Genomic DNA, 26,534 nt, shown 5'->3' with positions numbered 1-26,534 from the left:
AAAAAAAGCTTTGAAAGAGAAAGTCAGGAGAGAGAGAGAGACATACACACACACACACACACACACACACAGAGGGGCTCCCCTGTTCCAGCTTGCGTGAGTTTGTGGGCAATCTCCTGCTTCTCTTCAAAACCCACCATTGCTTTGGGCCCCCTGACAAAAACCCATATTCTGGCTCTCCTGTTTCACGGCTCGCGGATCGAACCCATCAACCCTTCCCCTGTCTCACCCATCTACCCATCCATCCGTCCGCGTCCATCCAGCCACCCACTCCTTAAGCGAACGTGCTTACCTCAGCATGGGTAGTAGGGGGGGTCAGTGCAGCAGCTCGCCCCATGGCTTGCCCAGGACTGCCCGTTGACCCCTCAAGCAGCGACAGCTGCAGAAGGCCCCCACAGTCCCCTTCCTCTGCCTTCTGCGAGGTTCAGGTCAGAACATACCCCCAGGGGCTATCACAGAATTGTAGTGTTCGGAAACGGAATTGCTACAGGCTTTTGGAGTGTTATAATGTTTTGGAACTGGATTGTGATTTTTGAGTTATAGTCTCTTTAATCATGTTGGTAGTTTAGGGGGTATGATAGCCCTGTCGATTGTACTGTCTGGGAACTGAATTTGTTATGTCCCTTCTGAGTGTCATGTTTTGGAACTGGATTCTAGTTTTCATTCTGATGTTATAGCTTATTTCATCACATCGGTAGCTCAGGGGCTACGATAACCTGTTGACTATAATGTCTGGGTTTTGAATTTGTTATGTTGTTTAATGCCTGGGTTGAATTTGTTACGTTGTTGGTTTTAATGCCTGGGAACTGAATTTGTTATGTCCTTTTTGGTCGTCTTAGTTACAACAAAAATGGATTATATTGTTGGTAGGGGCTGTGATAGCCCTCTTCATTGTAATGTCTGGGAACTGAATTTGTTCTCTCCTTTTGGGTTGTCTAATTTGCTTTCTTAGAACACACAAAATGAATCATAGTATTGATAGAATCTTAGTGAAGTAGCTACCATATCATTGGTAAAGAGCTGCAGTTATCTAGCTTTGTCCTTCAGTCTTCAGGTTGATTTCTATCATAGGGATGCAATGCCTAAAAGCTGTTTTAGTTTGTTATGCTTTCTTCTAGGTATTGTTTTCTGGTTAGTATTTGCAGTATTTGTCTCCTTCATTGAATTATTTGTGACTGAATTCCTAGTTAAATTTATGAGCAGAAGTAGAAAATGTTGATACTGAACTGGACAGTGCAATCAATGAAGTTTCAGCTTTAAAAACATGTGGCCACATGAATTAATGTAAGGAATAGCTTGACATGATGAAGGTGTGGGCAACATTAGGATAGGTTGTAAAGCAAGGGCATAACCATTTGATATTCACAATTTTGATCACTGAAAAAGGCAGCCTGTAAACAGAAGATGCTGAAAAATGAAGTGGTACTAAATATTAAGGACTGTAAAGGTGGCAGTAGATTACTGTAAAGGTGGCAGTAGGTATAGTGTTTGATGGAATTTTTGATTGAGTTAGACCTCTCTTTCAAAATATGCTGAACTCCCAGAGAAATTATCGATCTATGCATAAATTACTAGGCCTTCTCTTTCAGACTCTGTTGATTTTGTACACAGTAGTGATTGCATTAGTTATTTGTCTTTTTGCACACAAGGTTGTTAGTAGGTGTATTACTATTTTTCAGACTGATGTATGCTGTGGCCCAGAATTATTGCAGCAATCCTAACATGGAATCCATGGATATCTGCTCCCAAGGCAGGCAGGGAATTGGCAAAGGTTGCAATTTGATCCTTGCTTTCTAGTTGTGCATCTGGTACAATAAAGAATGAAGGAACCAACTGTAGTGATTAGAAAATGAAAGCTGAATACAAGACTGCGTCATGCAGGCCCTGCATATGTGACACTATTGATCTGCTTCAGTGAGGGGACTGGAGTGAGGCGGAAGATGGCTGAAATGACAGGTAACGAGAGAATGGAGGTGCTGAAGATCTGCCATAAATATGCAGCAGGTCTGAAATTGGCTGACTGCTGCCAAGGGAGGTGAAAAAACTGGCCAACTAGCATTTAATGCATTCGCAACTGTAGCAACCAGCCCACCTGCTGTATGCCACATGGAAGAATCTGCAATGCAGCCACTGGCTGGAAATGCCACGAGCAGTGTGAATACGCTTGAAACTAATGCAATTGGGCTGAGAACTCATGCGAACAGGCTGGAAATCGAAATGCAATGCGTGGACAACTAGAGCTTGTCCATCTTCGTTAGACTTTGATGGAGCTCACAACCAGGAGGTGACATGCATGAATATGTGGACTGCCAACACCCCCTCTTAGATCTTGGGAGTGATTGAAGACCAAGGAGAACATATATTAAAGTAGGGACGATTGTGGTATAAGCTTCATTGAGACAATTGTTGCATTGTCCATTGTAGGACAATAGACCACGTTCAGCTCGGAAGCTAAGATATGCTCTTGTATATAGTGGTATTGAACCTCTTATGTGCTTTGTGTGGGTATGAAACATGGGATTCTTGGCAAGAACGATAACACTCTGATTGTTGACTCAAAGCAAAGTAGGTCTTGCCTAATCTTTGCAAGCATGCAGCGGAGGCATACCTCCTCTTGAGTTGTAGAACACAATGCTTGATACTTATCCTCCATCAATGAAAGAGCTATGGTAGGTTGCTTCTTACTGCTCCTATAAATTGCATGAATTCAAGGGAGAAAGCATATTTGGTAGTAGAATTGTGTCTCGATATTGCTAGCCTAGTTGGCAACTCGCAAGAGTGGTCCCCTTTGGATATAAGACCTCATAGGATCAAGCCCCTTGAATATACCACAAAAACTTGAAGAGCATCTTGCTAGTAAGCTTGAAGGGAAATTTTCATGCCACCATAGAAAAAATGTTCAACCAAGTTGGACGAGCCAAATGAGTGACTCAACAATGCTTTGACAAGGTTAGCATTTGCCAATGCATCATGTGTAATTGGAAGTTGGACTTGGGCCCGTGGTGCAAGAGAGAGGCTTGCAAGAAGTTGTGCCAAACTTAGTCAAGAACTCGCAGATTGTACCTAGTAGAGAAATAAAAATGCCTCAAAGTAGTTGGTAAACATCAAGACCAAGAAAGAAGTAGAGGAGGCTAAGATTGGTCATATCAAACTCTTGGCTCAACATCTTTCATGTACCCTCCACCTCCTGGTGAGATCATTCACATGAAGGATAATTATCACAGTTGTGAACTACCAATTGACAGCACAGGTTGGGTCCATGATCCGATAATCTACAACGATGCTCAAGGAAGAAGTAGTCTAATTGTTGAACATTTTGGGGGCTTGCTTTAGGTCATAGAGAGCCTAACACAAGCGATATACATATCCTCCTTGTTGGGCACATTGAAACTTGGATGCCATTCCACATAAATCTCCTTTTGGAAGGTGTAGTTTAGAAGTTCAAAGTTGAGCTTGGAGGATGCACTTGTGGTGAGAATGAAAAATTGCCTTGAGGTAATTGGTAAATTGCAAGACCAAGAAATAGGTAAAGGAGACTAAGGTTGGTTATATCAAACTCCTAGCTCAATATCTTCTATGCACACTCCATTGTCTACTTGTCAAGATGAGATCATCCACGTTAAGGATGATAAGCACACAATTTGGGCTCACCAATTGATAGTAGAGGTTGGGGTCATGATCCAATCATTTGAATCCATGCTCAAGGAGGAAGTTGCTTATTTGATGATACCAAGATCTAGGGACTTGCTTTCAACCATAGGGAGCCTTATGCAAGTGACACACATGTCCTCCTTGTTGGCCACAACAAAACTTGGAGGTTGATCCATATATATCTCCTCCTATAAGATACCATTGAGGGGAACTTCATGTCCATCCAATACAGTGGCCACAATGAAGGTGGGTTGCAAAAACTGACACGATGCGAATGATAGATATTTGGTTGGTTGGAGTAAAAGTCTTTGAATAGTTCAAGTGTGCCTTTTGTGCAAAGCCTTGGTAACAAGTCTTGGCCTATGCTTGTTTAAGGTATCATCAAAGAGGTATGTATTTGGTCTTGTAGATCCACTTGACACTAGTAATCTTCCACTTAGGGGGAGGTGAAACTAACTCCCATGTCTCATTCCTCTCCAATAGAATTGAGCTCATCTTGCGCAGCAAGACGCTAGATCTCCCATGCAAGTGCCTCCTTAAGAGTGGTAGGCACATGATCCTCTCGTATTGGTCACAAGGGCATAATTCACACATGACAAAACCATAGTTGCCAAGAAAATCATTTCATAAGGTTTGGAAACTTGATTCATACTCGGGTGTTTCATAAATGTTTGAAACATGTATGTAAAGATTCAAAAGGCCTTACCCTAGAATATGTGTTTAACTTTGTAATCAACCTTTATCATGGATTCATTCGATATGATGTAATGGATATTTGCATTGATTACAAAAATTTTGTTTGGTGGTTGTCCATGACGCATGTATATTGATGGCTTCTTCCATAGTTAAAGCTAATGTTGGTCATGGATAATGAACCAAATGCATGCCATGTCAGATGTTCATTTGCATTGCATGAAATCGTGAATCATGATTGCTTTGTCTTTGCTATGTTGCATGAGTTATACCCTATATGTATATAAAGTTTAATAGTTTTTTTCCCATCTCGAATGAAACCTTTTATCTAACATTCTAGGAAACTTGTATGAAACCCATGAAACCAGTTTCATACCTCTTGTTTTAAAAACAAGTGTGCCATCTAGCAACTATGAGTGAATTGCCTAGTACTTTGTTGTTTCCTAGCTGGTTTGTGGGTCTCTCCAATGTTTTTGGGAAAGAAGTGGCTGTGGACTCTTGGATCAAAAGTTGAAACCATTTTGGGATAACATATTGTTGCTCATCTTGTGAGGGAGGTGGAGGGGCCTCTGGTACGTATGGTATACCTGCATTTGACATCAGCTCCTCCTTATAATCGGAATGAAACTCTCCCTTTGTAAGGTGAGTGGCCCTTGGAGGAGGGGTAGAAGAAATTGAAGAGGGAAGGGGAGGCAAGGGATGGGGAGGCGGGGGTGCTTGAAGAAGAAAGGGATGTTGAGGGGTAACTTGGAAGGAAGGGGCCGCAACGAGGGTGGGGAAGGAAGGGGAATTGTTGAGGATCCACTTGTTGGTGCACCTTTGGGGAGTGGTGTTTGAAGAAGACATAATGGCCTCATCAAAGACAACATCTTGACTCACTAGCAGTTTGTTAGAATTAAGGTCATAGAGCCTGTATCATTTGGTTACATGATTGTAACAAACAAACACATGTTGCTTGGGCTTTGAATAAAACTTCTTGCTCTTTCTTATTATATGAATGTAGACATTGCATCCAAAGATGTGATAGTGAGCAATAGAGGGCTTTCGACCAAAGAAAGCCTTGTATGGAGTCGTACTTTCTAATATAACAGTAGGGGACTCGTTGCGAATGTGAATTGTCGCAGACATTGCTTCAGCCAGTGACAATCCTTAGCGCCTAAGCTTAGAATGGGCTATCTCAAACATGGTGTGATTTTGTTGCTCTAGGACACATTCTTTGATGGTGTGCATGTATTGTTAAACTCTGTCCATATGCCATGCTGCTTGCAAAACTTGTCAAACTCTTCAGAGGCAAACTCTCCTCCAAGATCAGCTTGAACTCCTTGAACCTTGAAGGTATATTGCCTTTTAACAAAGGTCTTCCACTCACAAAATTGGGAAAAAATGTTTGATTTAAATGGCTAAAAATAGGTGGATACATATCTGGAGAAGTCATCAACCACAAGCATGTGGTATTTGGCTTTCCAAAGGAAGTTGTGTGCATGGAGCCACACAAATCTATATTTATCAACTTCAAGGCAGTAGATGCTCTCCAAGTAGACACCTTGGGCATAGGTGCATGATGTTGTCTCTCTCAAACAACTAGAGCGTAGAGAGGGAATTCTGGAAGGGAAGTCTTGCAAACCCTCAAAGAGTCTAAGTGTTGAAGAAGAGAGAGAAGTGGGGTCTTTGAACTTGTAGAGCCCACCCTCTTGTGTATTGGAAAATAGAATAGCTTCAAATGTGGCATCCTCCACTGTAATTGCTTCCCAAGTAAGACCACATGGGTCCGCATTTGAGTTAGGCCATGAAATGATAAGATTGAAGCCTAAGTTAGGGGCACAAAGGACTTGTCACTTTGGCCTAAGAACCATATCTATCATGAAGAAGTCAAATTGTGCCCACACCTTGAACAAGTATTGAAGAGTTGCCACCAATGGTGAATGTGCCCCCTCCCTCATGAAGGTTTTGGATCAAATCGTGGTAGTAAGTTATTGTGGGAAATCCTCCCCCTTGCTTTTTACCATCTCTCCCCTTCTCTTTGCTCACTCATTGGTTTTGAAACCTATTTTGAAGTCCTTGACGATTGTCTCAGAATTACTTGATGTCTCATCTTGTTGAGCTTTCTACTTCAAAACCGTATGTACTACTCAGCCCATGTCAATTTAATCATGCAACCAGAGGTGAGCAAATTACAGTGAAAGACATCGTACATGGGCGAAGGAAGGTGAGTAGGTAGTTGACCACCAGATCCGTTGCAATATTCTTTTGGGGCGAAATATAGCTATTGGAGGCTCTTTGAGATTGGCAAAGCTGGAACAAGTTTCGGGATCCATGTGTACAAGTTGCTTTGATACCAAATGTGAGAAATGCACCAGCTATGGAGAGAGAAATGAGAGTGAGCGGTAGATAGTGTGTGAACTGAAAACAATAGTGTACTTACGGAACTGAAAGTGATAGAATGAAAGTACAACCTTTGGTCTAAGGTTGACACTAACCCCTAACTCAATTGAAGTCAACTAACTCTAGTATTGACTGTATGTGCGGTGACACAACTTATTAACTTGTGTGCACACTGCCAACTAAATGACTAGAACATTGGGCACTGCCCATAGAATTGGAAAATTCTAACATATTCTTCCTGTAGTCTCTGATTTTGTAACCTTATATTTGTTGTACTGACAAAGCTTTTATTTTTTTATGCTTAAGTGGTGCAAGTATTACCACTTTTTAAAGCTGGTCATTTAGTATTCTTATGACTTGAGTATTCAACATCTTGACTGTCCAACCGAGACAATTTTTGTGATTCAACAGTGTGCCTCAGTAAAGTACATATCATTAGCCTACTTATCCAACAAGCTTTTTGAGGTATATTGTGAGGCACCAGGCTACATTTATAACTGGTGCATTTTAGAAAATGAAAGTCCCTTTGAGAGCGAGAAACAATGAGGTGGAAAATTGTACATTCCTGCTGGTGTTCGGGAGCGTTTCGTGTACATAATGAAAATGGCTGTCGTGTTCTATACTTGAGTTAGATATTCTAAGAGATGTCTTTATTGTAAACTGATTTGACCTATTAATTTTGAATAGAATGTATCTGCAATCTCAGTTGTCTCACGTGTATTCTTGCTTGTTCAGTGGCATGTGCTACACGATCATTTGGGGTTAGTAGTCACTATTGCAATTGAACTCCTATGAAAAGCAGCAACAGTATGGGGTTTCAGTCATCAATGCCAGGACAGCAGTTTCAAACTTGGGCCGACTATAACTCAAGAGCAGAAGCTTCTTCAAGCATGGCAGAAGACATAAATCTGAAGGAAGAAACCAGGGTGGGTCTTCATTATATGACGAGTAAAATTAACCATTAAAGTTTACTCTTGTGGATTTGGGGGTCATTTTTAAAAGCTTCAAGGATTTGTGTCTGGCCTTGGCACATGCAGAATGGAAATCGGGGTGAGTTAATACCATCAGGATCCTTCAACCATGAACATGGGAAACCCACAGATTCAAAGGTTAGCTTCATACATGAAGATATCAATTCCTGAAGTACATGCAGAAGTTTTTGAGGTTTTAAAACTTGCTTTAGAAGCTGATTGCATCGTGCAGACATGAGTGAGTGACTTACTTGGTTAAAGAGTGTATGTAAATATTTGGAGGAAGTTCCTACTGGAAGCTAATAGTTACATTTCAGGTTTTGAGACGACTGGCACAAAATCGTGAAGCAGCTCGCAAAAGTCGTCTGAGAAAAAAAGTAATGGTTGTCCTTTCCTTTACATGTTGACCAGTATGCCCACTTTATGCAGTGTAGTTTCACTTGTTAAAGGCTGCCATATATGGATCTCAGGCTTATGTACAACAATTGGAATCAAGTCGTGTGAAGCTTAATCAACTTGAACAAGAACTTGACCGAGTCCGACAACAGGTAAAGCAAGGAATCCATCAAGTGCGAGCATACCCAATTAATAAGGCAAGCATTGATGCTTGAGAAACATTATAAGATTCAGCTTATCTTTGTAGTTTTGGCTGTATGATAACATGCACATCAGTGTTGTTACAAGAAGCAGAATGTAGAAAACAAGGTGGCATTATCTGACTTTTCCAAACATTTGGACAATCTCTTTGGATTTTTCTTCAAGTTTGTCATTTGAAGAACTCCAAACAGCTGTAATTGCTACATAGGTATTTTAGAATCTCTTCATAAAAATTAGAGCAAATGGGGTGGAAGCACATATGATAACTCGTAGACTTTAGTCGTGCAAAGCTATGCAACAAACTTAATTATATCTTTTGATCCAATTTTGTTTACTCTCAAAAATCCAGATGCACTAAGACTCAACATGGACAGGTATGATTCAGCCCATGGCATATGTGTGTCAAAAGCAGAGTATGATAAATATATTTTAACCGACCATCTTGGGATGATTCCAACTATGATTAGATGATTTGGCAACAATTTATACAATAGGGTAATTGAGAAATCTAATGAGTTAATTATTTCTGTGTTGGCGGGGCATTTTTTTTGAGAATCTGCAATCATCTAGGGATGAGATCATGATGCACTAATTAGTTGCGGCAGGAAGGAAGAAGCAAGTTTTGTGCCCTTAGGAAAGTAGGATCTTAGGTGCAGTCTGAGATGGACGAGGACTTAAGGAGCTTTGACCTGTCTATCACTTGTTTTGACGGAGGAGGTAGCTCATTCTAGAGTAGGTAGTTTATTGCTTTTTAGTGCATTCTCTCCTCCAATCCGGAATTTTTCTGCATTTCCCAAGTAGTTTTTGCATTTGTTTGTTTGCCTCACTTGTTGGACATTGTCCACCTCTTTCGAGATTTTTTGGCATTTTACCAACATTAAATGTTGGTCAGCCATATTTTTGGCTCTAGATTGCAGTCGGCCAGATTTTATGGTTTGTTCTTATTTATTTGGCACTCCTCCCACTTGGCAAACACATTCTCCCACACCTTCCTTCCTTGGCAGGTGCACACTCCGACTCTATCATCTTTCTCTGTCTCGTGCTGTCGTCATCATCAACCTGATGTGACACCCTCATTGATGTTGTGGGTTGAGTGTAGGGATTGATTAGTCCTTTTGTATTCAGCATTCTTTCCTTGTTTAGTGCAGATTTCTTTCTTCTTTTCTTGCAATCTCTCTCTATTCCTTTGTCTCTATGTTCGCGTGTCTTCTTTCATTGCATACTCGCATGGTATTAGAGCCTAAGAGAAGACATAGTGTAGTTTAATTGTAGAGGAGACCACACAACCATCAAACGCAAGTATCAACTTTTGTGTTTGCTGCAAACGCAATCCTATCTGCTTGAGGCAACCCCATTAGGACTAGGTGATAGCTCCTTGCTTGGCGATAACATTCGACCTTTGACCTTTGAGAGTTCATTACCCACCCTATTTCTTGTCCAATGGAGGATCCCACTGTTGGATCATGTGGCCCTATGGTATTGGTTCTATTGTAGTGTTCAATCTTTCCTCTTTATGAGCTTACACAATTTTGTCCTAGTGCATGTGTGCAAGTTGTAGAAAGTAGCTGAAGCATGGACAAGCTTGCTTCTTTGTACTATCAGAAGACATTTGCCCACCGGATTACTCTTGAGAAGAAATTATAGATGCTCGCTATTGATGATTCTCCTTCCATGAAGGATCATATCAACAGGTTGGAGGATGAGGGATAAACTTGCATCCCTTGGCAGGATTATCTCCTCAAAGAATATGGCCATGATTCTTTTGATTTAGTTGCCATCTATTTGGTTTGATGTCTTTTACACCAGCCTTCTTATATCGAGGACCCGTGAGAAGCTTTTGTTGAAGGAGGTTTTCCCGCTTGTTTTGGGGCATGATGAGCATGCGAAAGAGGTAGCCAATGGATCCACCTGTCAGAAGTGGAGCAGCGGTGGAAGCATAAACATGTGCTGAAATAAACTGCTGAAACACAAGACAAAAAGAGAAAAGAAAAGAACACGATACAGATGAGAACTCAGATGTATGCACGGGAAATGGAATCCATATATCTGAACACGAGACAGTCGCATACAACAGTGAGTCACTGGCTGCGTGGGCACTGGCACTGGCTCCTCTCTCCACAGAGTCTGCAGATGGTGAAGATGAAGTGACTGACTGAGGAGGAGCCACTGAGTATAAATAGGCTGAAAAAGTGGGGAGCAATAATGCTGGTCGGACAGCATTTAATGCTGGCCGACTGGTGCATAAAATTCCCTAATGGCATAAAATGCCACACCAGAAAAATACCTAAAATACCTAATAAAAATGCCCAGCTCAGATCAAGCTCAGACTCACACATGAGCTGACAAATACTCTGCTAACACCCTCTCTCAGATCATGAGTGATCTGATACAATACAATAGTACAATGAAAAGGGATCAGAAACTATACAACATAGAACCACCAAGTAGAACCATGGATACCCAAGCAGTGGGTGATCAAGCCACCACCAAGGTGCCTCGGAGAGAACCTGATGTCGATGTCGATCGTACCAAACACTTGAAAATAGAGAAGATCATAGCATGTCTCTGTGTCCATCACTAATGTCTCGCAGTAGCATACAAGACCATCCTGTCAAAAATGCCCCTGAACATAGGTGACCGTGGATTCCCCGCCTTTGGCCAGACCGCCAAAGTGTCCCCTCATGTGAGCTCCAGACGAAAGCCTCCCGCTCTCTGTCAGATAACCAGCTCAGCATGAACCTGGATGTCAATCCCAGCTCCAGGATTTGATTCCGCTAGACTGAAATCGATGCGTCAGGGACGTCCCTCTCTGGAACTTGTGCACCTGTATAAAAGTATAGATGAGGCACGGCTGCCCCATCTGAACACCCGCTCACACTCCCTCTCTGGCACAAGAGAGTCGTGAGGGATGACCTCATCACCACCACTAGAAAGCAGCTGAGGAAGGGGCCACCAAGCCCTTCCCACGATCCAAAGAAGAGGATCCCTTCCGCGCCTTGGACTTCACCTTGGTCGGAGGAGCGGAGTCGGAGTCTGATGAAGGAGAGGACTCATCGGTAGAGTCAGCATCCCGCTTCGTCTTCTGCTCCTTCTTCCTGGAAGCCGCTAACTTCTTGCAGTCCTTCCGCAAATGTCCCTTCTTGCCACAGTGGTAACACTGGGCCTTCGACTTCTTCTTCGTGTCACCCCTCTCTGAAGCTACATAAGCCTCACCTCCATAATGTGCTGGAAGCCGCCCCTGTAATCTCAAGGATGTCTCATGCAACTTAGCATCAGGGGAAGTGCACGGAGGAGCCATATGGAGAGGATAAGAAGAGAAGTAGAGAAGAGATGGAATTTAGAGAGGAAACACAACCAAAACACAAGCACAGACTACAGAAAAATGAGAGTTCACATGCAATATAACCCAAAATCTGATCAATAGAAGATAAAATCTGCTGCAGAAAGTCAAAAAATCAGTCAGAAACTGCCAAAAACAGTAAAAACGGCCTGAAGTAACAGTCACCCAGCCACGAGAGATGCTGAAGCAGCAAAATGCAGGCTGTAAACTGGAGAAAAACAAGTAGAAAACTGTCGTCAGCAGCTGCAGATGAAAAACGCAGGCAGCAGAGGGTGCGGAGGCAGCAGGCGATGGCAAAACTGCAAAAAACGCAGGCTGAAAACAGCCCCAAAACAGGGCGCCTGGCTGCAACAGCAGTCGTCTGATCAGCAGGGGTACAAAACAGTCCTGAAATCAGCAAGAAAACACAGCAAAAACACAAATCCTGAAAACTGATACCATTCAGAAGTGGAGCAGCGGTGGAAGCAGAAACATGTGCTGAAATAAACTGCTGAAACACAAGACAAAAAGAGAAAAGAAAAGAACACGATACAGATGAGAACTCAGATGTATGCACGGGAAATGGAATCCATATATCTGAACACGAGACAGTCGCATACAACAGTGAGTCACTGGCTGCGTGGGCACTGGCACTGGCTCCTCTCTCCACAGAGTCTGCAGATGGTGAAGATGAAGTGACTGACTGAGGAGGAGCCACTGAGTATAAATAGGCTGAAAAAGTGGGGAGCAATAATGCTGGTCGGACAGCATTTAATGCTGGCCGACTGGTGCATAAAATGCCCCAATGGCATAAAATGCCACACCAGAAAAATACCTAAAATACCTAATAAAAATGCCCAGCTCAGATCAAGCTCAGACTCACACATGAGCTGACAAATACTCTGCTAACACCACCTCCACTAAAGCTTTTGTTGCAGGCGCAGGAGGGGGAAAAGAAGAAGAAAGGGAAGTCAAAGGCTAAAAGACAGGAGAGTTCTTTAGGCTCTGATTCGGACACAGAGAAGTCTAAATGCCCATACTGTGGGAAGTGGACACATTTAAAGGAGAAATGTTGAAAGCAATGCCCTCAGTTGGTTCGAGAGCAAAGGATGGAGCTCAAACATTCGAGCCGTCTACCTCTATTCCAGTGGTTGCCCATGAGTCAGTGTTCCTTCATATTGTGGACTTAGAGGAGCCTTCTTCCATGGTTGCTTCGTCTTTTGAGAGGCCTTGGCTGGTTGATAGTGGAGCTTCTCATCATATGACTCCACGAGGTGATTTGTCATAGGATCTATGCCCTTTTGAGGGTTTAGTCACTATTGGTGACATTGTATTGGTGCCTATTAGTGGTATTGGCACTTTGCCTTTATTTCCCGACTGCGTGTTGAGCTCCCTTTCACAGGCCCTTTATGTTCCAGACTTGGTCTTTCCACTCCTCTTAGTTTATGGCTTTACTAGGCTTGGTACACGGGCTGTCTTCACCAAGCATGCCGTTGGTATTGAGGATTCTTTTATAGGGGTTGTTATTGCGATAGGTTGGCAAGAGAGCAGGCTTTACAGGTTCCATTTCCCTTCTCCTATGCAAGGTCCTTTGAGGGAGTTGTTTATTGCTACACCCTTTCCTGCTTCTACACCTTCTATTCCACATGTTCCTTCCCATCTCCCACCCTCTTCTTCGGTGGTTCCCTTGTTTCCTTAATTCCTTTTAGAGGGGGACAGTTTTAGTGATGTGGTTGTGCATTCCTTGGACCCTAGTGTTTCAAAGGGTTTTCCTAGAATCATGAGGAGCTTCTTCATTGGTAGTCTACATCGACGGACTTTATCAACATTGGCATTTCTCTTGCCATCCTTGGGTCTGTTTCTTCCTTGGCCTTCCTCCATATCTAGGATCTAAGAGGGGTGTTAGTAGTCATGATTGTCATGCCTTGTCATCTTGTGTGTGTGAGCCTTAGTATGAGATAGACGAGGACTCTAGGAGCTCTGACTTGTTTGTCACTTGTTTTGATGGAAGAGGTAGCTCATTCTAGAGCATTTAGTTTATTGCTTTTCTGTGCATTTTCTCCTCTAGTCCAGATTTTTTGTGTATTTTCCATGTAGTTTTTACATTTTTCAGTTTGCCTTATTTGCTGGACATTGTCCACTGTTTCTAGGGTTTTTTGGTATTTTACCAGCATTAAATTCTAGTCGGCCATATTTTTGGCCCAAATTGCAGTTGGCTAGCTTTTATGGTTTGTGCCTATTTATTTGGCACTCCTACCACTTGGCAAACACATTCTCCCACATCTTCCTTCTTCCTTGGCAGGTTCACACTCCGACTCCGTCATCTTCTTCCGTCTCCGGTGCTGCTGTCATCATCAGCTTGATCTGGTGCCCTCATTGATGCTGTGGGCTGTGTGTAGGGACTGATCAATCCTTCTATATTCATCATTCTTTCCTTGTTCAGAACAGATTGATTTCTTCTTTTCTTGCAGTTTCTCTCAATTCCTTTGTCTCTATGTTCATGTCTTTGTGTTTGTGTTCCTTCTTCCGTTGTGCACTCTCACAAGTCATTGGCTTTCTAGGATAGTGTGTCAAGGTTTTTCCTATTGATTAGCGGGGGTTTTTACTTGGCACTGTGACAATCATAAATCAGATTGAGGCTAGATGGGTCACTCTAAGGGTTTGAGGCTTGATATTTTGAGCCTAGGGACAAGTGCATTATCACAAACTTGGCTTTATGCAGTTTGGACAGCCCATTTTAGGGCCAGCCCATTTGTGTTGGGTCTCTCCCTAGTGTCTATTTACACTCCACTCCATTCTAGCAGTATCAGATCACATCCACTTGGAGAGAGGGAGTTTGGAGGTACTGCTGTCCACCACACATGCCATTCACCAGTGTGATTTGTACTCTTGTATTGTGTTATAAGTCCATTGCCCGTACTTCAGTGTTTGAGTTCTTATGTTCTTTGCAGTGTTCTTCTCTGTTCTTTGTGTTCTTGCAGTCTATTACAGCAGCATCTCTCGCTTCAATTGCTGCCCCCTATTCTGACATATTATCAAATGCCCGTGTTGGTTATCGTGGTGCTGTGTGCTGCTCCCCGGTCTCAGTTCTGCATTTTTGGTGCTGTCCATCCCTGCATTTCCCTGCTGCAGACTGATCTAGGTGCTGAGCAGCTCCATCCCTTGCAGGGCGACCCGTTTGTGCCACCTTTTCTGACCTGGGTCATGTGCATATCACTGATCTTTGTTTTGACTTTTCTATTTGAGTGGCTTGGTTCGCAGTTGCTTCAACCATGTTCCAAGCTTTGCGGATTCCTTCTGCATCTTTGGTGCTCTTTGAGTCTTCTTTAGAGGATGGTGATTTTCAGCATTGCTTCATCGAGTTCTCTTGGTGGCCACTTTTTGATGACTGTGTTGGCCTCGTCTCTATGCTATTTAGATGAGATGACGTCATGCTTCATCCATGGTGAACTTGTTGATTGATCAACAGGTGATTGATCTAGAGAGGGTCATCTTGTTCTTTGGTGCCATGGTCGGATTTGTTCGGTTCATAGACAAATGGTTGCTTCGTTGGCTCTTGATTCCTCAGATTGACTTGGATGGTGGTTCTATGTTAGGGATTGAAGCCGACTACTCCTATGGCATTGTTTGGTTGGATTTGTGAATATCGAGTTTGCTTGTGTGGGATATGGCATTTCTTGATCTCCTCTACTTTGATATCCATTCTCTTTTGGTGCATTACTTGGCATTGAATGGGGAACTTTTTGTCCTAAAGTATTGGAATAGTGCTTCTCACACATCCCTAGGCCAGAGGGGGATGATTGTGAGAGGGCAATAGGCAGGCATGTTGATGTGTGCGATACATTCATATTATGTGTTGGATCCTGATGGAGGCTTCCCACATGCATGGATAGAGTCTAGCAATTTGAATCCTGGAGTTGGGATCAACTTCTAGGTTCACGATAGGCTGCTTGATAGTGAGTGGTCTTTGCTCCTAGTTTGAGCTCACATGAGTGGCCACATCAGTGGTTTGGTTCAAGGCATGGAGTCCATGGTTATGGTGGGGTTCTATAGGGCATTAGTAATAGACAAAGATTAAGCTACTTCCACTCTTTGTGATCAGGGTTTGAGTATGATTGACATCGACTTGGTGTTACTTCTTAGATGTCTTTGGAACTTGGAGTCATGACCCACAATTGGTAGTATTTCTAGTGGTGCATTCTAGTACTTCGAGTGTCTTTAGTAGATCATTACTATAGGACATGGTGATGGTTCGTAGGGGTTTCTTGTTCCTATCATTGTATATTTATTGTATTGGCCACCCATGATTTGAGAGGGTGTTAATGATGTATATTTCATGGGTATTGGGCCATTTATTAGGCTTTGTACTAGGCGCTTCATGGGCAGTTGGGTGGCCCATTTTAGGGCCAGCTCATTTGTCTCATGTCTCTTCCCATTGTCTATTTATACTCCACTCCTCCATTCTTGTAGTATTGGATCACATCCCCTTGAAGAGAGGGAGTGTAGAGGTATTCTTGGTTGCATATGTACCATTCGCTTATGTGATATGTACAGTACATCTCTTGTATTGTATTATGAATTCTATTGCCCCTTCACTTAGTGCTTGAGTTCTAGTGTTCTTCTCTGTTCATTGTGTTCTTACAGTCTATTATAGCAACGTCTCTCACTTCCATTGCTACCTCCTATTTTGACAAGGACTGTCTATATAAGGCTGCAGCAAGCGCAAGGCTGAGGGGGAGGAGAGAGCTTGTTGGAAAGCGCCACGGTGGACATTGTGTTGCAGAGCTAGGAGATGGTGGCCAAGTGTAGTTGGAGAAGCAAGGGGAAGCGGTGATCTTTGTGGGTTTGATGAGACTTTGGAGTTGAGGTATCCCTTGTGGTTTGAGTCAGAGCTTCTACATGCCCACTACTCTAGGTGATCGCAAAGAATTGTGATGTTGATGCTATGTTTGATCTCTTTGATTGAAGATTATGAATATGAAGAAATCATATTTGAAGAAGAGAGTTGTTTTGTGTTTATAGTGCATGAGGTGATGGCTATACCTAGAAGTTTTCCTCCGAGAGTTATCAACATCAAATTCATCTCTGTATCATGCCACAATGTTATAAATAAAAATGTGCTCTATTGAACTCAAAAATCATCAAAAGATGAGGCAAAAATAGTTACATTAGGTTCTAATTTGTAGTTTGCAACATATAGGAAGAAGTTGATGGTATACATACCTAGAAGGTTATTGTCATGTGGCTTCTGAGCCATAGTCACAGGGAACAAGCGGGATGGGCCCTTGGGATGCCTAGACGGCGTCCCCGAGACGAATCCATGATGGGACGTGTCACTTTCAGATTTGACGTCACTTTTTAGTCTCTCACAACGTGATGGAGTGAGACGCGAAATGTGATGCAAGGTCATGTTTGTGACAAAAGGTTGGGACGGATTTGTGACGTGTATTTGGCTTGCGAAAGCTTAGAAATGTGATGGACCTTTGCGATGCAAGATGACATGTTAGATTAAAAAATGAGGGCTTCAAAGGTCAGCGGAGTCTTGACTCATCCTTTGACCCATCACCCGTGGCCCGTCGACAATCGACTCCCTTCACGTGCTCTCTCTCTCTCTCTCTCTGTGTCTTAACCTTTTTTAATCTTTTATCTTTCTCATCATCTTAGATTCTCATGGCATCAACATCTCGAGCATGGGGTAACCACTCTTGTCGAGTTGGTCATCATGGCGGAAGAAGTAGGAGGGCTGACATATGGTCTTGGTGGGATGAAGTGCATGCTGAGCGTCTCAAAAGTGGGGGAGGATCTCATGCATGGACATGTAAATTGTACCCATATCGGGACACAAGTGGAACAAGCAAAGTTCGAGCTCACTTCTTACACATTGAAGGATATGAGGTACAATACTGCCCTAACGTGACCCCCGAGAAGGGGAGAACTCACAGAGAAGGATGCTGGGCTACGAGCCTTGTCTTTTGTGAGAAGAGCACCACATGCACCAATCGTCGACCCTATTGCATTTGTGATGGCCTCGACCTCTGAAGTATCCCATCTAGTGCCGATGTTACTTCATCTATTTGAGATACATTTGGGATAGGAACATTAGTTGGGCAAGCATCAATTGATCCTCCTAGGCGACAGTGCACTCTTGATGTTGTTTGGGAGCCACAAAAAAAGAGGAAGTTGATGTTGCTATTGCACGGTTTTTTATCGATGATCACATAGCCTTTAATGTTGCGAGGTCTGAATATTTCAAAGCGATGTGCAAAAAGATAGGGGAGTATGGTCCAACTTATACTCCTTCATTAGAAACATTGCGTACTACATTGCTTGAAAAGGAAAGGCAAGTGGTGGAGCAAGCAGCTGAAAAGACCAAGTGTACATGGCAAAGGAATGGTGCATCACTCATATTGGAGATGGATGGAGTGACTTGCGCAGGAGATCTATCCATGGGGTGGTTGCTTATTCTCGAGGTGACATGTACTTCATTTCATCTCGTGATGCTTCAGGTATAGGAAAGTCAGCCGATGCACTTGCTGCTGAGTGGACAGATGCAGTAGAGTTTATTGGCAGAGATCTTGTTGTGGGGTTTGTTGTTGATGGTGAGCCCACATATAGGGCTGCAGTTGCTATTTTACAGTGTGTTTATCCTCATAATATAGTTTCTTTTCGCATGGCTCACTGCCTGAATAACTTGTTGAAAGATATTGGAAAGCTCTCATGGATAGAGCTTGTCATTGATAATGCAAATTTGATGGTATCATTTGTTTTGAATCATCAGTTTTTGTGCCATGAGTTCAGCAAGAAGTCAAATAAAATGATTTTAAAATATTCTAATACTCGGTTTGCATTTAATTTTCTCATGTTGGGTCGATTGAGCTCATGCAGTGGTGCTTTGCGACAGCTTTTTATTAGTGATGAGTTTACTTCTTTGCCATTGGCTATCACTGCTGCAAGGATGGAATGTAAAGAATTGGCAGAAAATCTTGTGTGTTGGAATGATGTGAAGCGTATTGATGGTATGGTACAGCCAATAATGCATTTATTGAGGCTTGTGGACGGTATGCAGCCATGCATTGGTAAGGTGTATGAGGCCATGGACAGGATGACAGAGAGATTGAAAGATTTGGAGCCTAATGGAGATAGGTATGAAACCATCCATGAGTTGTGTGTTGGTAGATGGAATTCCTACTAGTCTCCCTTGCATGCAGCAACATTTGTCATGGATCGAGAGTTTCAGGGGGGTGATCAAATGACAAATAAAGAAGTATCAGCTGGTTGGAGGGCAATATTGGATAGGTTGGTGCCCGATATTGACACTAGGAGAAAAATTAGAAATCAGTTGGCTCAATATAGGGAGCAAGAGGGCTCCTTTGGCTGTACAGATGCACTTGTGGATCGTTTCAATGGGGCAGCACTATGGTGGGAGGATTATGGTGTAGATGGGAGTGAGCTGCAGAGTTTAGCCATTCGTGTACTTAGCCGGTGGGCAGTTGGTTCATTATGTCTGGAGCAATTATGGAGCTCCTACAGCCATATAGCCTAGAAAAGAAATTGCCTTGGCATACAAAAGGCAAGTGGAGTTAGTTTTTGTGAGTGTCAACTTGTGTATGCTTGGTAAAAGCATGATTGCAAAGGTGGATCTTTTTGTGGAGTGGGAAATGCAGTAGACAGAAGAGGCAGAGCCTAGAGGAGCGTGCCACTAGCAGGATGAGGATGAGGAGGGTCATAGTGAGCATCGTGATGAGGAGGATTCCGAGTGATGTCAGATGCTTCCAGCTTTCAGCTTTGGCATGAGCGATGCCCATTTTGAATAGTGCTTGCTTGCAACTCCATGTATCTTTGGCCTTGACATGGATCATATGCAATTTTTGACTTGTCATGACTCATTTTGATTTGCTAGCCTTTGTCACAGTCATTTGGACTTTGTTTGAGCTGATTTTCTACTTTGGTCTTGAGTTTCAGCTTCATATTTTTCAGCTTTACAGTATGTACATTGTACTTGTAGTCTTGCTGGCAGCTGAAATTCGACCATCAATGGCAAAGATAACATGTCACATGAATCGGACTTTGTTTGAGCAAATTTTCTACTTTGGTCTTGAGTTTCAGCTTTGTATGTTTCAAGTTTCAAATTTCAACTTTCAGCTTTATAGTATGTACTCGTAGTCTTGCTGGCAGCTGAAATTTGACCATCAATGGCAAAGCTAACATGTCACATGAATCATGATTTTATCATTATACGTTATTCAGAATTTCAGCTATTTGAATTTTGTATCGTGTAACGTGTTATTATTAATTAGACTTCAGCTTGAACCTCGTATTAGTGTCGTAACTTGTTACTCGTAAGTCGTCGTTCAAGTTACACCTTTGTATTTTGCTTTGATGATTCATATTCTCATTCTAAAGAAAGTTAAGTACAGATTTCGTTAATTTTTAAGTATGTATTGCATTTTTTAAATGCCATCCCGGTCCCCTAGTCCCCCATCCCCTACTTTTGGCCGTCCCCGTCCCGTCCCTGTACCCCATCACTTGGGACTATGTTCTGAGCATACACTAACAAGATTGAATACTGAGGGTCTTTATTCTCCCCTCTTTTCAAGTTGCGGTTACTATGAGTATTGGCTTTGTGATAATATATGTAATGGAGCAGTGACTAACTTCATGTGCTCATGTAACAATGGACTGCTATAAACTAGGGTGCTGACACTTCTTATTGTTTTGTCATTAATTGGCAGGGCTTCTATCTTGGAGGATCTTCTGGAGATCATAGTCATCCAGGTATCTGTCTGCTCTGCAGATGTTTTGTCTTATCTAAGCATAGAACTGATGTCAATGTGCTTTTTTAAGACTCTGGTTTGGAATCCCGAGGGAACTATTTGCTCATCTTTCAAGGTTTCTGCCTTGGAGGTTGAGTAGAAGTATGGATTCATCAGTTTGGGTGCCAAGGTAGAGGATGAAGACTGCTCCTGTCTTCTTGCCTACAGCACGTGATTGAGAGTGCCTTTAGTGCGTTTCTTGGCTTCAATTTCATGAACATTCTACAGACTTTTCTGGGGATTAAACTTTGCATCTATACTTTATTTGGCCTCACTTTCAACCTTAACCGTCGTGGGCTGATCATGAATCTGTGTGAACAGGTCTTAATGAGATAAGACAGTAGTTGCTAGCTATTTCTTCTATACAGGAGTGTACTGAAGCAGGTGATTTCACTGCTGTTAGTGCAGTTGGACCTGCCATCTATGGCAGCTGTTGCTGTCATATCTGCCTGTGCTCAGCATGTGAACATTCTAATGCGAATTTAGTTTAGCTTGCTTGTATTCACTGAACAGTGTGTGTCTTGGTCTATCTTCTAGATATAAGACTGGACACTATCATAGTACTCTCAAAATTTTTAGATGTGGCTCTCTCAGAGTAGCAAAACTTTAAATCTGGCAAACTATAAATTAGAACCAGCTAATTTCATTTGCATCTAGTGCTCTTCCTTGCAGGGCTTCTATGACACAGGTGAATCATGATAATGGATTCTAGCACTCCATACCAATAGGTTTCCAAATTTTGCATAAATAAGGGTGATAGATCCTGGATATGACCAAACCCATCGTTATCATCCTCAACTGAGAAATAATTGAGCCAAAGCTAAAGAATCATTCTCCTGGATCTGATTGTGTATGTGTTTCATCAAATAACTTCATACATCCAGAGCTTGACAAGCAATTTTGCATTTGAACAAAGAACTCAAAGGTAAATCTACATGGACAATGAATGGTAGCAATCTTACATATATTGTGTTTTAACTGCAGCTGTTGTGTACCAGTATCTCTCAACAAATGCGCTAGATGAGATTTGATAAAAGCTTAACAGCAATGGTGCTTTGCACTCTCCATTTTTTTCTTTGTTTAAAAAAAAGGGGGGGGGGGGGGGGTGTTTGGGGGAGGAGGATGTATGGAGTTTGGTTAGTCTTTTTACATTTCAATCATGGGGAAATACTGAGTTGTTTTGTTTACATTAAAGACATTGAGTTCCTTGCGTTTTAAGAAAGAACAAGTAGATTATGACCGGGCCTTGCATTTCTGGAAATTCTTCCAGGTGTTGCAGCATTTGATATGGATTATGCTCGCTGGGTGGAGGAGCAGAATCGTCAGATCTGTGAGCTAAGGTCTGCTTTAGCTGCTCATGTGACAGATAGCGATCTGCGCCTTCTTGTGGAACATGGCACAGCCCATTACGATGAGCTTTTCCGTTTGAAGGGTATTGCTGTTAAAGCTGATGTTTTCCATATTGTTTCTGGTATGTGGAAGACACCAGCAGAGCGCTGCTTCATGTGGATGGGCGGTTTTCGGCCTTCAGAACTGTTAAAGGTCTCTCTCTCTCTCTCTCTCTCTCTCTCACACACACACACACACACACACACACACACACACACACACACATTACAGTCGTCAGATTAGGAAATGATAAGACATGTTTTGTCTTGTAGCTAACATGCAAGCCCCTACCTCTCAGAGTAAACACATCCAGTCAAGTCTCTCCCTCTTACACACACACACACACACACACACATTATAGTCAGATTAGGAAATGATTAAGACATGTTTGGTCTTGTAGCTAACATGCAAGCCCCTACCTCAGAGTAAATACATCCAGTCAAGTCTTCTGAACAGTGTCAACAAAGTGACTAACATATCTAATCCTCCATATGAGAAAGCTGACATAAATGATGAGCCTCTGAATCCCTAGCAATACGGTAGTTGGTGACTGAGACCTTCCCATTCAATTGTACCAAGAGCCCATCGATCAGAGAAAATAAAAAATCTTCCAAATTGCCTCAAGGGATGCTGCAAAAATTCCAATTTATTGATTATACACGTTTGATGAATGATACCCTCGCACACTTTCAAAAAAGCTTGCCATAACTTGATGTATGTGCACATGATTCATCTCTTACTGTGGACTGGCCAAATCGCTGACTGTGCCGGATTTGGTCACTTAGCATATCAATGACTGCTCACAATCACTGTCCTAAGGAAAGGCCCTTGCTGTGATGGTAGAGTGTCTGCCAGACTTCTTCACAGAAGCTGTTGGGTGCATTCTGGGTATTTCATTGTAAATAAGTTGTGATGTCAATTGTACCTGCTTTTTGGCGGATGGGGAATATCTTCTACTCTCAGTTGTGTCCTACATTTAAAGAATGTGTTTACTGGAAATGTGTGCAATTATTGTAATATGTAGCTTTGAATGTTACCAGATTTTGATTCCTCAGCTGGAGCCACTCACTGAACAGCAACTGTTAGCAGTATGTAACCTGCAACAATCTTCACAACAGGCAGAGGATGCTTTGTCTCAGGGGATGGAAGCTTTGCAGCAGAATTTAGCTGATACTCTGTCTAATGGGTCTCTTGGTACTCCAAATGTTGCGAACTACATGGGTCAGATGGCCATGGCTATGGGTAAACTAGGGACATTGGAGAACTTCGTTCGCCAGGTGTGTGAGATCTTTTGAAGCCCTTATGCAATTTCAATTATCTGTGTATCTTTTAGAAGAAATATCACAGTAATGCGGAGGAAAATCGACTGCTCTTCTTTTGTGGTTTTCAAAATCTGCTGGTCTTTGTTGTATTACAGGCTGATAATCTTAGACAACAGACACTTCAACAAATGAATCGCATCCTTACAATTCGTCAGGCAGCAAGGGGCCTGCTTGCTATGGGAGACTATTTTTCCCGTCTTCGTGCTCTTAGCTCTCTTTGGATAGCTCGACCTCGAGAGTGACAAGAGGAGGGATATTTTTTTAGAAGATGCAACTATTGGTTGTCATATGATTTGGCACAACATCCTTTTAAGCCTCTGCAATTACTTCTGTGACATGACATCTTTATGCGGTGAGGCTTGAAAAGCATACCAGCTCCACTTTGTATAGGATACTGGTCAGTAGCGGGCTACTTGCATTGGTGATGACAGCTCTTGGTTAGAATACATGTAAAAATCTGGGAAGCTAGCTTTAAATCATTCTTTCTCAGATTAGCAGGCCTCTCAGAGACGTGATCAATGGCTTTTCTTCAAGCCGCGCAACAAATTGACCATGTAAATGTATGTTTACTGGGATCCATTCAGACCTTGAAGTGAAGGGTATATTCTGATATACCTCTGTATATCTGTATTTGTTGTCCAACTGGGCCTGAAAATTGTATGCAAGACAAGCTTCTTTGACAGACAGTCGGTTCCTGCCTCACCTCGGCAAATTAGTTTGTTGTATCTTAACATGGGTATTCATGGCATTGCCATGCAAGGTAAATGTATATTACTGCTAAGCTTCAGTTTGTTCATGAACTCCCATGTGTTTGGTATGTTTGTTAGAGTGGACTTGAAACTGGTAACATGCATTTGATGTTTCTACCTTGGCAAATTAGTTGGTGGTATGTTAGATCATTCATGACATGCCATGCAAGATGAATGTATAGCACTGCCAAGCCTCAGGTTTGTTCATAAATAAGACTTCTCACATTTGGCAAACAGTGGACTTGATTTGACACCACACTATGCTGAATTTAATTCCAGCAAAATGGGTCCCGCACATACATAGCATAGTTACGCGGAAACCTCATTTCCTAGATTAGGAGACTTACCCTGCCTTTCCTAAATGGTTTCTACATAAGAAACACCTTTTCACCAAATGTTTTTATTGAAAAAAGAAAAAAAAAGACCATGAGTAGGTTAAAACTAAAAGAAAGTAACTTGAAAGATTGCATTCGAGGTTTAGTCGATGCTTTGAAGCGAGTCACTCATTTTAGATCTTGGGATATTTGTGTAAATCAATTTTTGGTACAGTTGCATAAGACATTCTTCAGATCTTTCCAAAAAACTAGTACAAGTCTGCAAATCCATAATGTTATCAGAACTCTTGGCCACTTGCGCGTGTGGCTACTTTTTTATGTTTATTGTCCCTTAGTAATGATAGAGTTTTGGGTTTGGAAATTTGTTTTAGCTTTGTTGATGTAAAACTTTTTTATTTCAATATCTCAAGGCGCATTTGACCAATAATTGTGGTTATTGGTATATTTTATAGCTTTGTCAAGATTTTAAGCACATCCGTTCTCTAAGTATTTTTTGGAGTTTTGTCTTGGGGATCTCAACCAGCCCATGAGGCTCCCAAGCCTTTGTGGCTCAAGGAGAAGTGTGGTATTCGAGATATAACGAGGGCTTTTCTTGAAGGGTGGGTGGGGGTCATATTTACACATTCATGCACACATTCTCTATCTCTATCTCTCTCTCTCTCTCTCTCTCTCAATTGAAGATGAACACACACACACACACACACACACACACACACACACACACACACACAGACAGGGGATATGATCATGAAAATGGGAAAGGCAAGTCTGAGAGAAATTGTCTCTCTTCCTCTATTTCTCTCATTTCTTGGAGATGAAAGTTTTCAAAAATTAAACGTGGAAGGATATTTTAGTTTGACATGTGTATACAATGTGTACATACTCTTAAAACATTTACAAATGCACATACATTAGAAAAGAAAGTTTGAATTAAAAAAAGATGAGTATATACTCTTAAAACATCTACAATTGCACATACATTAGAAAAAGAAAGTTTGAATTTTAAAAAAAGGTGAATGTATAAGACGAGAGAATTTTAATGATTGAATGTGTTCATGTAAAGTATGTATGCTTTACAACCACACACATGCATATAGGCTATAAAAACACGAACAAAATTCAAGCATGAACATATATATGTGCATGTGTAAACACATGCATATGTTTACATGCTCATACACAAACATGTATCGAGGGAAAAAATGGAGAGGAGATATAATGGGCATACTTATAAAATATACATATGCACAAGTACCTAGACAAATATATACATGCGACATATATATGTATGTACACATTTACACGTGTATACAACATACACACGAGGTGAAGAAATATCAAAGAAAAGAAAGGAGAGAATAAAAATGATGAGGGGATATATTTACAAGACTACACAAATAGATGTACTAAACACCTTTAAAAACAGTTTTGATTATCACATTAATGATATATGTTATGCAATATGTATTATTAGTATGAACAAATTAGATCATAGAATATTTATATGTATTACAGATACATTAATGCATTATTAAATTAATCTTAAAATATATTGATATATTTTTATGATATTATTATAAAATTTTAATATTATATAATATATAACATATTATTGTATGTATTGTAAAGTGGCAATCACTATACTAATGATTTGTCTTATTATATTAATAAATATGTAATATAATATATTATTATATATTGATATTTTATTAGATATTATACGTAGTGTATTATTATGAGGATACCATTTTATTAACACATGATCACAAATATATTATATTAATACATACATATTATATGATATTATAGTATTAAAATGTATAACATAATACATATCAGATAGTATATGGTATAAAATGTATTGCATTATATTAAAAATAAGATTCATTCATTTATAATATATAATATATATTATTATTTTATGGATACATTATTATATATGTAATATTATTTATATGTGTCGCTCATAAGCCATTGTGTGTGTGTGTGTGGAGAGAGAGAGAGAGAGAGAGAGAGAGAGAGAGAGAGAGAGAGAGAGAGAGAGAGAGAGAGAGAGAGAGAGAGAGAGATGCTCTTGCTACATAAAGTGTGCCTTAAAATGTAAAGTACCCTAATTGTTACTAAAACTAGTACAAAGCATCAACCATTAGCATCAAGAGAATCTAGGCACGCAACACATATTGAATATTAAGTCCAACCACTTTCTTAAAGCTAGCAAAATTCAAATTCCTTTTGGTTGTTCCACAATTTGAGTTTTACATTCTCTTGTGAATGATGTGGTTTTCTCACATTGGTGAAGTGGGGCTTCATCAT

At 41.3% G+C, this 26,534-nt stretch overlaps 1 protein-coding gene across 2 annotated transcripts; it reads left to right on the top strand.

Moving 5' to 3' along the window:
* Positions 1-23,817, top strand: LOC148012381 (transcription factor TGA2.2-like). Of its 2 annotated transcripts, none has more exons than XM_087669735.1 (9): positions 1-428; positions 7,462-7,652; positions 7,764-7,835; positions 8,015-8,074; positions 8,168-8,290; positions 20,346-20,388; positions 21,697-21,968; positions 22,856-23,092; positions 23,233-23,817. In XM_087669735.1, exons 2-9 carry the CDS (start codon positions 7,518-7,520, stop codon positions 23,377-23,379), a joined length of 1,089 nt encoding a protein of 362 aa, XP_087525861.1. In that variant the 5' UTR covers positions 1-428; positions 7,462-7,517; the 3' UTR covers positions 23,380-23,817. The 2 variants fall into 2 exon arrangements, with proteins under 2 accessions (XP_087525861.1, XP_087525862.1); XM_087669736.1 differs by having other exon boundaries at positions 3-428; positions 8,168-8,245.
* Positions 23,818-26,534: the final 2,717 nt, after the last annotated feature.

This window comes from Lygodium microphyllum, chromosome 27, assembly GCF_053477565.2.
Source record: "Lygodium microphyllum isolate KBCC chromosome 27, Lygodium_microphyllum_v1.1.10, whole genome shotgun sequence".
Lineage (NCBI taxonomy): Eukaryota > Viridiplantae > Streptophyta > Polypodiopsida > Schizaeales > Lygodiaceae > Lygodium > Lygodium microphyllum.
This window is presented reverse-complemented; position numbering and strand designations above follow the sequence as displayed.